This window comes from Eucyclogobius newberryi, unplaced genomic scaffold (assembly GCF_026437365.1).
Source record: "Eucyclogobius newberryi isolate DKJ021-1_F unplaced genomic scaffold, fEucNew1.0.hap1 SCAF_11, whole genome shotgun sequence".
NCBI lineage: Eukaryota > Metazoa > Chordata > Actinopteri > Gobiiformes > Gobiidae > Eucyclogobius > Eucyclogobius newberryi.
This window is the reverse complement of record NW_027315735.1, coordinates 25,963,621-25,979,572: the sequence shown is the minus strand read 5'-3', so window position 1 is coordinate 25,979,572 and position 15,952 is coordinate 25,963,621. Positions and strand designations below refer to the sequence as shown.

The window sequence follows — 15,952 nt, the reverse complement described above, 5'->3', positions numbered from 1 at the left end:
CCACTCTTCACACTCTTTGTAAATATATTCTGTAACCTTTAAGAGCTCATATGTAATCCCATGTCAGAGCGAGGCGCATGTGGATAAGAGGCTGTTGGTCAAAAGCCAATCCGCCGGTGAGCACAATGTCTCCTGAGGCGCTGTAATGCCTCGTTGAACCTCCCTGCGGTCTCGTCCAGAAGACCCATTGTTGGACCACGTGTTGATCTGCCCCAGTTGCTAAGTAAGCCCTTCTCTCTCGGATCAAAAATCTCACGTAAGAGACAGCGCAGTGAACGACAACGTGACACTTTTCACAAGATGGAAGCAGTTATTGCCAAAGTGTATATTCAGGTTCTAAAAACAAAGGCAGGAGATTGTGTGTGTATTTGGGTAAAAGTTAATAAAAATGGAGAGACTGGGGTTAGATGAGGTACTCTAAGGAAAACGAGTGTTCTTTTTTGACTCAAGGATTAGCAAACAGATCTGTACCACAAAGAAAATGAAGATAATTGGATTTTTGCTGTCTGATTATTATAACTTAAATTAAAGAACTCCATTAATTAAATTCATCATGTCTTGATTTTTTAATTGTTCCTTTCTTAGACAAAGCAATTTGTTTGTCAAGGTAAAAAACAAGAAATGAAAGTGCTAATAAAAAGTAATACTCATGAATACTGTTTTCTGGTCTTGTTTATTGATTTTAAAGAGGTTTGGAAGGAGTAGGACCTGTGCGTAATGGGGTGGTTCTCCTTATAGTTCCATGTAGGGCTAATCCAAATCCACTTGATTTAGATGGGACATTTTCTATAGTATAGTTTAGTTTATTAAAATCTCCATTAGCTCATATCAGTTGCTATGCTGGGGTCTATAATTATAATATAAAAAAATGTAAAAGTTCCACCAGAAAAAAATAAATACCATTTCAACCAAAATATTAAACCACATTAATGGACCTTTTGAAAATAATAGAAACAAAATATAAAAAAGCAATACTGGACCTTTACACATGTGTGGACCAAGCTTCCATTGTTAATCTTAGTGACAAAACAAGCAACTGTGCTTTGTTTCTTGTAAGTTGATGTTTAATTAAGAAGTAAAATGTGATATAAGAACCCTGTAGTGGCTCCTTGAAGTTGTTATGTCCAGTTCATGAGAGGGTGAGTAAGTGGCGGACATGAAGTGGGACGTGCAGCTTGTTTACGCAGTGGACGCAGCCGCTTTGCCTTCTGCTATTTGCTCTGAAATCACATGAAAAGTCAAATGATGTTAAAGGGAGGGCTCTGACTCTGAGTCCTGTGCGGCGCAGACGCGTCTGGTAAAGCGCACAGCGGGTGTGCGCAAGGAGCAAAGCCAGAGAGAGATGAGCACCAGGCTTGATTAACTCTGTCCCGGAGTGTTTTGGTTCCATTACGTACTAATTAGAGAGCGGAGAGGACCAGGAGCAGAGTGGATATTTGCTCTTGAGGACCGCGCGACTTTCCTGGCCAACTTTGGAGAGCGGCACAGGCGGCGGAGCGCCCGGCATCAGACGCAAACATGAATGACACGGAGATATTATGCAAAAACAACCAAACAAAGAACTTGAACGACTCGTCATGTCCCGCTCCGTCCCCGTACAGCTACATCGACATCACCACTTTCATGCACATCTTCCCGTCCATCTACGGCATCCTGTGCTCGGTCGGAGTGATCGCCAATGGACTGGTCATTTACGCAGTGGCCGCGTGCAAGAAAAAGATGGTGTCGGACATTTACGTGTTGAGCCTGGCGATCGCAGACATGCTGTTCCTCCTGGTCATGCCCTTTAACATCCACCAGCTGGTGCGGGACAGGCAGTGGGTCTTTGGAAACTTCATGTGCAAAGCGGTGGTTGTGGTGGACGTGAGTAACCAGTTCACCACCGTGGGCATCGTCACGGTGCTGTGCATTGACCGGTAAGACCAGACTTATGTAGTAAGACTTATACACCACATGTACGATCAAGTCAAAAGAATCATTAAAGATTAAAGATTGCGTACTCTTTCTTCAATGGAAATACTGTATAACTCAGCACTGTCCAGAACAGTCTCAAGTTAGTTTAGTTTAGTTTGATTGAAGCTTTTTTTCTTCATTATTATACATTATATATTATACATTAAACATTATACATTTACATGGCATTTAATGTTGTACAGAGCCCAAAGGGAGTAGGCTGAAGTAATAGCTCATGGGCACCTATCTCAAACCATTTCATATTCACATTTTCAAGACTGTAGAATATACACACCAAACAGAATAATTCCTTATGACACAGATCTAATACATTACTTATATAATAAATTCACTTTTCAATTGCCCTTGTGCCATCATTTATACATTGACTGTAAATAGACCATACCAAGGCACACACAGTCAGCCAGGTAATATCCATACTCAAGCACACACCACAAACTTGATTTTGTGGCAGCATTTTAATACAATCCCATTCCTAGTACCTGTATATAGTAAATATATGTACCTGTTTATAGGTCATGTTTGAATACGGTCATTTCCGGTATCCATTAACAGTATTGTTAAAATGCTAAACCAAAGAACACCGGAGATTGTATTCCACTTTTATTAACAAATTGTTAATGCATCATATACTTGTCAATGTGTTTAATTGTAGATGTTTTATTCATACACGCCCAACACGTGTGAGTGTGCGCCCGTCTATGGAATCTGTTAGTGTGTAATCAACGCTCAGCTATGTGTGCATATGTACAGCATAACAATGTCAATACTAAGACAAGGAAATCTTTAATTATAAAATTTTGATATGATGAGAGTGTTATTTTCATGGCAGTGTAAAACCATACAGGTAAATAAATATGTTATATTATATGTGTATGTCAGTTGTGTGTGCTATATAGCTATATAATTTACTGTACAGTTGGAGATGCTTTATGTTCATCCGAACCTTTTGTTAATGGTCCATCAACATTGAACCTTGCACTTTGCTGGTCCTGCATTAGTCACGGGCACATCACTGAAAGCAAAAGGCTGGTGACACAAAACTGCACCTCATAAAGTTAATTGCTCATTATGTCAGAAATTTCAGCTTTAAAACAGTTTGTTCTCTTGCTCTTTCCATCGAGGTTACTGCCTTGTTAAGTTAAATGATCTGTCCTCCACATTTCATTCAGTTGTACAAAGCTTCTATAAACGTAAACCAGACTCACAGCACAGATCTACGATGTGCGGTTTTTAAGTGGTTTTCTGCGCCTTCAGGGATCAATTGCAGCGCACACATTTTGCACACAGACGGTATCTTGCGGACGTTATGTGGCAGTTTGGGCATTTTTAATTGCAAAACAATTTCAAAATCGTGCCAAACTTGGGCTCCTCCATGCGTCTGTGTCGTGCAGTTTTCGGGGGTTTTACGAGCTGCGATCACCTGCTCACGCTGAACTCACAACTGCTGATCGTACATTCGCAGGGATTTCAGAGCGGTTTATATTTGTTGTGAGTCGTAGTGGAGCCAGAGACACGGAGGTGAAACCCGGCACAACAAGCATTTGTGACCTGCTTCTGACACGAAAGCCAGAAAAGATTAGTGACAAAGGCCTCTGATTTTAAACAAAACAGTGCTAAAGTTAATAGAGCCAATGGTTTTCTATGATGTTTAGGGTGATAAAACCAGCCGTGTGATGATTTGTCCACAGCAATGCACAAAAGCCTCTTTCGTCTCGCGTCTCGTACAGTGAGCAGGTAAACATACTAACTTTTTTTACATGATCGTCAGTGCTATTTGTGTCATCCTTTTTTTGTTATGGCCTTTTTCCCTAACATGGCTCCCGCTACATTGATATGTGTCTCATTCTGAATTTTAGTTTTACACAAAAATCAATCTGGCAAGTCTCTGATGTTGGGATGTTACAAAAAAAAAGATTGACGTGATTGTTCGAAGCATCACAACAGCGGATGAAACATCAAAATTGTGTTTTATCCAGTGGAGAGAAAAGCACAGTTCTCTTTCTCATCTACAAATTACAATTGTGTGCCCGCTTTTTTGTTTGGTTGTTTTGACTTCCACCTAATCCACAATGCTGCTCTGTGATTGGCCCGTTATACCACTGCAAACAAATCAGCGGGAGCCTAACAAGATGGATTCTCAAGAGTTTGTGAACTCACCAAAATTGCGAGAATTCATCCTGCTACAACTAAACAATAAATGAAAACTCCAACGGTTTTTGTGTCCATGGCAGGAGTTTTGAGGCCCAAATACAAACACTGAAATTGAGTGGGAGGGCAATGTCAGAAACAGTCTGCAGTGCCCTGTTAATTTCTGTCCAATATTTTCAGAAAGCAGTCTGTGTAGGACGGTCGAGTTTGATATAGTCGTGATGCTGTAAAACCACTTGTCTTGAGAAGCCACTTTTTCAGACACTGAGTACCTTTTATACTGTGGATCGCTGTCTTTTATAAATGTGTTTGCTAGTATGTTGCCATTCATTCATTTTCTACTGCTTGTTGCCGTGGGTGACTGGAGCCTATCCCTGTGACTTTGGGCCTGAGAGGGGTTAACATAGAGAAATTAGACACACAGACAACCATCCACTCTCATGTTCATTAATAAGGGTTAATTTCAGTGGCGTGCAGTGACTTTTATGGATGAGCAAGCAGACCTGGGATGTTCATCAATATTAAGTGGATAATAGAAAATTGGAGGAAAAAAAATGAATATGTTGGGGCCACGTGAAAGGCCAATGCCTATCCTACTGAGCTAAACTCATATACCTTATTATAGAGCTAAATGGATAAATTCATTACACAGGTTAGAGTGCTATGTTGTTAAATGACTGCCTGTATTTCTAACTAACATCTAATCATTGGGAACACGAACAAAGCCTTAGCTACAAAGACTTTTTAAATGTCAATGTACCAAATTTGGGAGATTGGATTTGTGGGAAATTGGAAAATACATGCAGAGTGCATGTATTTACAACGATGTGAAGTATGGATTTAGTAGGGAAATGTCGAGAGCTACATCACAGTACAATACTGAAGCTGCAGTTCTCTGACAACAACCCCATCTCTGAGTGGAGTGGGCTCCGGTTTCTCACCAACTACAAGACCAGAGCTCCCCATGCTGCACACGACCAGAAACTGGCTCAGCAACTCAACACCTTCTTCTTGTCACTCTTCAGGGGGCGCTGCAGGGAAAATAAAAATGTAATCAGGAATGCTCATTATGTATTTGTAGCCTAGTCATTTTGATAGAAGGCTAATATAGCTAATACAACCTACAGCCTGTGTTGCCTTCATATAAGGCTTATATAAGGCTTTACATTTTTTGGTCCGATATGGCTCTTTGAACATTAAAGGTTGCCGACCCCTGGGTTAGGGTTAACCCCTGATCTGAAGAGCTTTGAGGAGTTGAAAGAATCGTTTGGCTTGGATAAACAGGACTTTATAGGTAATTATAAATAAGGAGTTATTATAACCCAGGGGTCGGCAACCATTAATGTTCAAAGAGCCATAATGGACAACAAAAAAAAAATAGAACACAGGCTGTAGGTTATATTAGCTATATTAGCCTACTTAATGAGATTAATATTATAATAATATAAATTTTACAAATGTATTAACAATCTGGGCAGCCACTCTACTGATTATATTAAGGGTAAATGGGATAGAGAGGGCCACTTTATTCTGGTTGCTGAAGAATGGGAAATTATATGTACATCTCACAGGAGAACCACAGGAGAACCACAAGATCACATGTTTGGAGGGAATTATGTTGGAAAAGAGTGTCTAGTTCCTTTATAACCCCATGGCAAAGTGCCCATTACTCACAGGGAAATGCAGACTGTTGGAGAGGATGTGGCAGTAAGGAGGCAAATCACTATCATGTGTTTAGGGATTGTCTGTTGTTTACAGGTTTTGGACTGAGCTCAACAAAACCTTATAGACAATTTATGACATTCCAATCCCAATGGATTTCAGAACATTTGGGCCTCAGGACTCCTGCCATGGACACCACCAGCAGCATCTCTCGAGCATCCTCCTAGCGGCCACAAAAAGGCCCTCACAAAAAAATGAATGACACAAAATGGACCGACGATCAAGGACTGGACTAACATTGTACTGGAAATTTGTTGTATGGAAAAAAAATACTTAATTTGAAAATGGACAAATTTGATAGACTTTGGACTAAATGTGTGCATTGGTTTTCTCTTTTTTTGCTTTATTATTTGCTAGATAGCAACTGTTTGTTTTTTTAAAATTCTATGTTCAGAATTTTTCTCTCTTGTCTTGTTTTCTTCTTTCATTGTGTTCGTCATGTTATTAAATGAAAATAAATAAAATAAAATGAAAAAAATGTTGCCTGGGAATTTGAATCCATGATCTCCTTGTTAGGAGGCGAGAGCTCCAGCCGCTCTGCCACCGTGCTACATTGTGCAACAGTGTGTTGGCAATTATCTGGGTTATATGGGTGTAAAATGCACTACAAACAGCATTTGATATTTGAGTACTATTCAATTCTACCTTTCTTTTACATCTGAAATCATTCCCTTAGTTGGGAAACACTGCAGTAACCTACAAGTTGATGGTTCAATTTCAGTTCCCAAGGATGCAGATTGTTGTTGTGCCCTTGACTGTCTGTGTAAACTGATGTGTGAATGGGTGACTGGTTCCTTGGTGTTTATGGGCTTTGAGTGCTCATTTACCCAATTGGACATCCATCCATCCATCTTCTGCCGCTTTATCCGGGGCCGGGTCGCGGGGGCAGCAGTCTGAGCAGGGACTCCCAGACTTCCCTCTCCCCAGACACTTCCTCCAACTCCTCCGGGGGGATCCCGAGGCGTTCCCAGGCCAGCCGAGAGACATAGTCTCTCCAGCGTGTCCTGGGTCTTCCCCGGGGCCTCTTCCCGGTGGGACATGCCTGAAACACATCCCGAGGGAGGCGCCCAGGAAGCATCCGAAACAGATGCCCGAGCCACCTCAGCTGGCTCCTCTCGACGTGGAGGAGCAGCGGCTCTACTCCGAGCTCCCCCCGTGTGGCCGAGCTCCTCACCTTATCTCTAAGGGAGCGCCCAGCCACACGGCGGAGGAAACTCATTTCGACCGCTTGTATCCGCGATCTTGTTCTTTCGGTCACTACCCAAAGCTCATGACCATAGGTGAGGGTAGGAACATAGACCGACCGGTAAATAGAGAGCTTTGCCTTTCGGCTCAGCTCCCTCTTTACCACAACGGTCCGATGCAGCGACTGCATCACTGCAGCCGCTGCACCGATCCGCCTGTCGATCTCACGCTCCATCCTTCCCTCACTCGTGAACAAGACCCCGAGATACTTGAACTCCTCCACTTGGGGCAAGGACACCCCACCCACCTGGAGAGGGCAAGCCACCTTTTTCCGGTCGAGAACCATGGCCTCGGATTTGGAGGTGCTAATTCTCATCCCAGCCGCTTCACACTCGGCTGCAAACCGTCCCAGTGCATGTTGCAGGTCCGGGTTTGATGGAGCCATCAGGACAACATCGTCTGCAAACAGCAGAGATGAGATCCTGTGGTCCCCAAACCGGACACCCTCCGACCCCTGACTGCGCCTAGAAATTCTGTCCATAAAAATTATGAACAGAACCGGTGACAAAGGGCAGCCCTGGCGGAGTCCAACATGCACTGGGAACAGGTCTGACTTACTGCCGGCAATGCGAACACAGCTCCTGCTCCGGTCATACAGGGACCGGACAGCCCTGAGCAAAGGGCCCCGGACCCCGTACTCCCGGAGCACCCCCCAAAGGACACCCCGAGGGACACGGTCGAAAGCCTTCTCCAGATCCACAAAGCACATGTGGACTGGTTGGGCAAACTCCCATGAGCCCTCGAGCACCCGATGGAGGGTATAGAGCTGGTCCAGTGTTCCACGACCGGGACGAAAACCACTCTGCTCCTCCTGAATCCGAGGTTCGACTATCGGTCGGATTCTCCTCTCCAGTACCTTGGAATAGACCTTACCCGGGAGGCTGAGGAGTGTGATCCCTCTGTAGTTGGAACACACCCTCCGGTCCCCCTTCTTGAACAGAGGGACCACCACCCCGGTCTGCCAGTCCAGAGGCACGGTCCCCGAACGCCACGCGATGTTGCAGAGACATGTCAACCAAGACAGTCCTACAACATCCAGATACTTTAGGTACTCAGGGCGGATCTCATCCACCCCCGGAGCCCTGCCACCGAGGAGTTTGCGAACAACCTCAGTGACTTCAGCTTGGGTGATGGATGAGCCAGCCTCCGAGTCCCCGGTCTCTACTACCTTCCCAATTGGACAATCTATCATTAATAGTTTCTGGTAATAGAATTAGATTTAGTTGGAATAATTAGCTCAAATTATGTTTGAATCACAAAGAGACTCTCAATCATTGTCCATGAATTGAAAAGTCTGCATGATTTAGGCCTCTTGACAGGAAATAAAGCGAGACAAAAAACATAATCAGATTTTCATATCTTTCTGGTGATACATTTTTCAACAATATGGAAAAATGAAAAGCGGCATAGTTTTCGCCACCAAAATCAACTGTCAGACAATAGATGATAGAAGACTCCTAATATGGTCACACTTTGAGGTCTTGGGTGGCGTTCAAATGGGAAATCAAAACAAAACCGTGCGAGAAACGTGAGTCCGAGCCGGGCCATACAGCAGGTTTGGAGCAGCCTAAATGAGATCAGATAAGGAGGACTGTTGTCAGATTGCACGACGAGATACGGGGTGCGTGAAGGTCCATTTTAGTAGCGGCAAGAAGCGATAAAACCTGGAACCTCTCTGTTTTTATTTGGTATTGAAGCTCGAAAAGAGAGATTTGATGAAAAGCCGGAGTAACCTTTCTGCAGCAAAGAAATTGTGATGTGCGGTTTGAAAAATGTGATGGCGCAATAATCCAATTTATCAACCCTTGAGAGTGCAATGGCATTTCTCTTGTTTTGCTGAAGAGCCCTCCTGAAGAGTTTCCATTTAAAACTCCGCGGATCTTTACCCCTTTTTTATGTGTCACTGACTTTGAAGAGAGGCTTATTTTCTAATTTGAGTCAGCAATTTTGGTGAGGTAACAGTTGATTGACAAGTCTTGCTGAGACAAAAAAAAACGTTGAGTAAAATGATAATGCCAGATATTTCAAAATGTGTAATATGTAATAGTGACAATAAAGTGTCAGTTTGTTTCTTTGTTAACCTTTTCACTTCATTTCCCAGATTCTTGCCAATAGTGTAACGCTGATGTAGCTTTGGTTTGGTTCTTTTCAAGTCCTGGTTAAGTCCTGGTCTAAATCTGCTTTTTAGTTTTAAGGTATAGTCACAATTTTGATCGCTGCGTGCAAGTATGAAAGCACTTTACGCGAGGCCCTGCCGCTATCAACTATGAACACAATTTTGCCTTATTCAAGTCTGTATCATCTTATTTCATGCAAGTTTTGTGATTGTCAGTTGCAAACATACATTACAAAGTCCTGCAGGAAGGCTCTGCGGAGAGAGTACACGCATATTAATATCATATGACACCTCGTTGCATATTTCATTTGCGCTTTGAGTTATGTACAAATTCAGTAGGATTGGACTATAACAAGATGCCCCACCAACATAGATTTCCTTATTTTTTTTTGAGGGGGGAAAGCACAGCAGCTCAATAACTTTCTGAAAGCATTCTGATTTATGTTTACTGATCAATAGCGCGGTCATTTCTCTTTGAGGAGTCCAGCAAATGTTGGTGAATGCATGGGCTAAAGTTTGGAGTCATGGCCGAAACAAGTGGCCTTCAGGAATAAATAAAAATGTCAGTGTGTTTACGGCCTTGGATTTACTGTTTTGATTCAGTCACTTTGACACACTTTCCATTCACTCAAGTCACAAAATAATTCAGAATGTTTGAAAAAGTGAACGTAGCGCTACTGGAAATGGAGTAGTCTCAGCAGCAGCAGCAGCAGCAGCAGCAGCACAATCAGATTCAGATCAGATTTATTCACTTATCTATGCGTCATCAGAACCCCGGCTACAACCCTTTTAGATCGGTCACGGTAAGTGAGGGAGTAAGAGACCGATAACGGAAACAAAGCAAATGAATATGTTCCAAATTGTGCTGTGTGCTGTGTGTCTTCGGTCTGTTGACTTTGATAACCATATTTAACATATGGTATTGAGATCTGGGGAAATACATACAAAACTAGAACCAAACCAATTTTCATACTACAAAAAAAGGCCATTAGACTGATCAATCATGCATCTTATAATTTGCCGAGTCACCCTTTGTTCATTCAATCTAAGCTTTTAAAGTTTTATGATTTGGTAGACCTGTATACTGCTAAATGTATGTATTTAGTTAAATGTAATCAAATCCCTAAATAAGTGAGGATAAAGTTTACCCAGAGGAAAAGTAAATATAATTTAAGACGAGCTTGTATGTTTGACATACCTTATGTGAGAACTACGCTGAGGGAACAGTGTTTGTCTAGTAAAGGAGTTAAATTATGGAACAATTGTTGCGATGAATTAAAAAATGCCACTTCTTTATTTCAGTTTAAAAGAATCTTTAAGAAAATAATCATATAAAAATATTTAACTGAATAAAAATGCAGTTTTGTTGTTATAGAACCTTGAATGCTTGTGGAGGATACTTGTGAGCAGACTGTCCAGTATTATGTAGTGTTGTTTTTGTTGATGAACTGTCGCTTGTGAACTACAAAATGTCCACCACTGTTGAGAGTTTGAGAAAAGGGTCGGCACAATAAGCCTTGGCTTCTGCAAGAAGAAAAAACATAAATGTATCTCTAATTTTGTTTTGTGCTTGAATGTTGAGCGCCTTTTGTTTTTGACCAAACCACAATAAATAAAAATAAATAATAGTGTGGAGTCTTTCGGTGGCCAGTCTATTGCCCGAACAAACTGTTACTATTGTGTTAAAGATACTGCAAAAAGTGTTCTGTAGTTTTAATTTAAGGGATAAAGCTTGAGAGCGTAAATATGGTTGTGCCAATAAAGGAAGTCTTTGCTCCTCAAGTGGCAGGTTTGGGAATTTGGGCAGGATTTAAGATGTTTCCCTTACTGAAGAATACAGTAAGGGAAACATTAGTATTTTACATGCAGTAAGTCTGTTGGGGGAAAGAACAACAGCTTTGAAAGCATGTAAACTTATGACACACTTGACAGTTAAGCTATAAAGACTGGTAGCAGTAGCAGCAGCATAATAGCAGAACAAACAATAGTGGTAGTTGTTGTAGTAATGGACAACTCAGAGTAGTTACAGTTGTAGTTGTAAATATGGAGTGAGAAGGAATGTTTGAGCTGGAAGAACTGCAGGAAGTACTATTCACCACCGACTGTAATCACAGTTTGTTCTTTAATTCATATTCTAACTCATTCTTTACTTATCCTTTCCCTACTGTTTTTTCTGTAGTTTTTCCATGGCGTGAAGGAGGTTCTAAGGTAGTGCTGTCAGGATACTAAAATGTCAATTTCAATTCCAAAGTCTTGATTCTCGATACATATTTCCACCAAAGATGATAAAATTATCCTTTTCGGTCAAGGCTTTAAACACTTAACTGCCATTTTCGGCACAAAATAACAATTTCTTTCTTTTTATTTCACATTGTGGACTTATTCTAGTTCTGATGAAGCTCAGTATCAACTTAAAGGTCACGTTTTTATGCTATTGTGATGTTTTTTAGTTCTGTTACTAGTTCAAATGAGTATCTAGTTTCTTTACAAGGACAGGGAATGCTCTGGGACAGTCATCCAGCTTATTTCCTGAACATTAATTAGTCTGCTTTTATATGACCATTGTTTGACTTTATTTTATTTTGTTTAGAGAGAGAAAGCATAAAAACATTTCACATAGTCCTAAACATGACCTTAGTCTGTTGTAATCGTCCCGTCTTGTCCAAGGTCTGTTCAATTTGTCCAGTTTTAAATTTAGTCCGAATGGGATCATCTACATTGTTTTGCTAAACTCAACTACTTTGTGCAGCTCTGCCATACAACTAGACTTTGGGCTTTATAAAGATATATTTTGTTGAAATAAGAGACCAATTTTATGATTATGAAAGCCTGTGTCTCTGTGCACTATGTATGCTTTTTGAGGAAGGGTCAGTGGAAAGACAATACAAACAACATATGACAACAATTCTATTTATCTAATGAATGAATGATTTATTTATTTATTACAGAAATAGAATATTTAAAAAAAACGTATTACAGATGTTCCTGGCAAAACAACATCTCCACGGAGAGTTTTGAACCCTCAACCTTGAAACGTTCGTTGACATTCAGCTTTCCTCGGGTTTTCAGAGTGAGTGGCAACACTTTCCACCGCCACAGAGCGACTCGTCCTGCTCACATCCCGACACAATCTGAAAATGTGCAATTTACTCCACTTCACACTTATTGAGGGTAATGACAAAGTGGTCATTCATTTCCTGGAAACCCTTTGACAGCCAACTGAACCCATACTGCACCGTGCAGATAAATTAAATACACAATCTCCTGCGAAGACGTGGAGAGCAAATGGTGCGTAATGTTCAATGTCACAATGCTTTCCTTCAGGTTACAGACTGAGCGCTTTCTCTGATTCGGCTGCACTTTTCCCCATTATTCCATAATTCACTCGACTAATTGAGGAGGAAAAATAGTCTGTAAAGCACAGATGGGGTTTTCAAACATTGGATTGGAACACGCAGTAGAATTATTGAGTGGATTTTTGAGGCTTGGGACTGAGCTCAAATCTGAGGCTCCGATGACTCAACTTGGACCGTACGATGCATAAATTAACCATCATGACAGTCGTTGTGCGTGTTTTTACACAGCATTATTTCTATTGTCTACAACAACAATAACTCTGGTCTTTTAAGGCTCTTAAGGTTCTCTGCTGTCACTCAAACAGCTGAAGGTTAATGTAATAAGGAATCTTTACAAAAGTGTTATATTTAATCAGCCTTTAACACTTGAGCTGTAAATTACTTTCTTTCAGCTCTGCAAGATCAGTTCCTCAAGAGGTCATTTCCACTGTAGCTCAGTCTGTGGCAGATTGTTTGACGTGTACTTGAAGTTGCTGTACATTATTGAAGCTGCTGAGTTTTGTCTGTGAGGAGAATAAATCGTCCAATCAATTTTTGTAAAAGGAACTTTCAAATTGACGACGTCAATACTTTTTCTTTGCCTGTCTTAGCTTTACTAAAGCTGATTCAAACAGGAGAAATTGATCATCTTTGCACGCTTTCTCTCAAGGATGGAGCGTTAATACCACTGCTATCTCCTCATTATTTCTCCACGTATCATCTGTTCAAATTAAGTTTGTATTGACTTTTGAGCTCTTACCACTGAAGACGGTTACAGTTAGTGCCGATAATTGGGCACAGATTGTCCATTAGAAAAGATTGAAGAATGCACTGTGAAGCCATTATTAATTAGCTCAGAAAAGAGGAAGCAGACAGACGTTTAGCATTTTGTCATAACCTTTACTGATGTGCAAATAAAATAACACAATGTTGCTCGACTCATCCCTATAGAGCCTAATATTTTTGCAATGTAGTTCTGATTATATTTACACATAAGCTGCAAGAAGAGTCTTTTCTCTTTTCCTGATTTACATTTTTATCTTTTTGACACAGAAGACAAAATACTGTGAAATTGCAGTTTTTAAATTATCATTTTATACATCAAGGACAAAATCTGCCCCTAAATCTACAGGACCCAACAAAGTGCATTGTAACAGCAGAACGTTTTGACCAAAATTACACACCATCTTCATCTCATTAGAAAACATTTGCTCTTAAATTAAATTCACTCTTGGACACTTTGGGACGAGAGCTGATTAGCCCTGACTCACTTCTCTGTCGGAAAAACGCTGTTCCAAAGATGTGAACACTAGTGATGTATTAGATTTAACTTCTCACGGTTTGAAAATCAGGCATCTCAGCTTAAAATGTGATGAATATTAAAAAAGTATAAATCAATTCTTGCAACTATGTACAATGTAAACTGCAAAATGTAAATATCTGAACCTCTGCCACTAATGATTCGGTTTATCTTTCTCCCGACAGCAGCAGCGCTTCCCCATCTTAATTTAAAAAACAATTCACTTTAAGTTATTTTTGCAGCAGTTCAAAGGTTTTCCTCACTATCTCCTGCATAATTCTTCACTGCAATCATTTATAAGCACTTTTTACAACGTTCAGAAGCCTGAGTGTGTTTTGCCCTAACGGTAAATCTAAAATTCCTGCTTCTCGGAGAATAAAACACTATAATTAGATGCAGGACGCAGTCAGTGGTCTAATGTTGACCTTAACGGCTGCTTTTACAATAAATCTGTGTAACTACATGGAATAAATGTGTGTCGTTGCTGTAACTCAGGACAAATTCCCTTTTAAAGACAATGTAACTGACTTCATTCACCCTCCTCAAGCTAAATCGTCTTGTCTCCCGCAGGTACATCGCGATTGTCCACCCCATGTCGGAGCGCCGGACCATCCAGTGGACCATCGTCATAAACCTGCTGGTGTGGGTGGGCAGCTTCCTCCTCACCGTCCCCGTCATCCTCTACGCCAAAGTGGAGAAGCGCCAGACCATGGAGGTGTGCATGATGTACCTGGACGGGCCCGAGGACATGTACTGGTACACGCTTTACCAGTCCATCCTGGGCTTCATCCTCCCGCTCATCATCATCAGCACCTTCTACTCCCTCACCCTGTACCACGTCTTCAGCTCCATCCGCCGGGTCAAGCGCAAGCAGTCGGTCTGGGCCAAGCGGGCCACCAAGATGGTCCTCATGGTCATCGCCTTGTTTCTCATCTGCTGGTCGCCCTATCACGTGATTCAGGTCATCAATCTGAGCAACAACACGCCCACCATCGCCTTCGTCTACGCCTACAACGTCAGCATCTGCCTGAGCTACTCGCACAGCTGCATCAATCCGCTCATGCTGCTGATTTTTGCCCAAAATTACCGGGAGCGGCTTTGCAAGAGGATCTCCCTGAACAGCTCTCAACATTCCTCCAAAGTCACAGTGGTCAAAACGGACGGGTCGAGCGCGACGAATGACTCCAACTATCGCATCACGGCAATATAACCCGCAGCTGCCTCGTGTAGTGTTGTGTCGTCGTGATCGTGTTCACTGGACAAGCCGTAAATATGTTTGATGTGGAAAAACTGAGGGAATTTGAACTTTTTACCGTCAAATGTACAAAGAGTCAAGGAACTTTCTTGCTTGTGAACAAGGGAGGATTTTATGAACCTCAATGGCAGGAAGATGAAAACATGCCTGTCAGTGTCTACTTTCAAGTGTTTTCAGTATTAAGAAGAAGAAGAAGAAGAAACTTTTCAAGTCACACTCTTTTGAAGTAAATAGTCTGCCAGGCGCTATTCTGTTTGTTGTCAAATTCTGGGAAGCTTATGCGCTTTAACTCGTTTGATGAATCAGGCCCATGGTTGAACTCTATCAACTGATTTGAGCAGTTGATTGAGTTGTTAACTTAAGTCTCGTGGCATCTGGGTCGGGGAGTTTAGTGCAAGTGGGACCAACAGCCTCGTCTGCTCTGAAATTCAACTTTTAATGGAAAACAAAATGGCACAAACATGTTTGCTTGTACCTTTCTATTCACTAAAGTGACTGTAAACAAATACACCATGGAATCAATATCATTAGATTGTATGAAAACAGACCAAAAAGATTCCTTTGGTTTTTTTCCTTTTCCATTTTTCCTGAATTTAAAAATGTTCCCTCTAATATATTATGATCCCAAACGGAAAACCCTGACAGACCCATCTCCATTTACAAACAGACTTACATCTGGAAGTCTTTAACCGATTGTGAAAGCTGAAGTTTTATGTATGTTGAAAAATGATATAACTGTTTGAAATAGACATTTTTGTTGCTTGATGACTAGGATCAGCCACATCCTCAAAGGAGACATCTTCATCATGTATGGACATGCACGCCCGTACATGGATAAGTAATGACTTTCAGAA

The 15,952-nt window shown here is 41.4% G+C and overlaps 1 protein-coding gene across 1 annotated transcript; it reads left to right on the top strand.

Moving 5' to 3' along the window:
- Positions 1 to 1,375: 1,375 nt before the first annotated feature.
- On the top strand, positions 1,376 to 15,286 carry mchr2b (melanin concentrating hormone receptor 2b). Its single transcript, XM_072433691.1, has 2 exons — positions 1,376 to 1,916; positions 14,414 to 15,286. Exons 1-2 carry the CDS (start codon positions 1,519 to 1,521, stop codon positions 15,051 to 15,053), a joined length of 1,038 nt encoding a protein of 345 aa, XP_072289792.1. The 5' UTR covers positions 1,376 to 1,518; the 3' UTR covers positions 15,054 to 15,286.
- The last annotated feature ends 666 nt before the right edge of the window (positions 15,287 to 15,952 follow it).

Coding starts and splice junctions, on each gene's coding strand:
- mchr2b (XM_072433691.1), top strand. CDS start 1,519: ATGAATGACACGGAGATATTATGCAAAAACAACCAAACAAAGAACTTG. Junction 1,917..14,413: donor ACGGTGCTGTGCATTGACCG/GTAAGACCAGAC, acceptor TGTCTCCCGCAG/GTACATCGCGATTGTCCACC.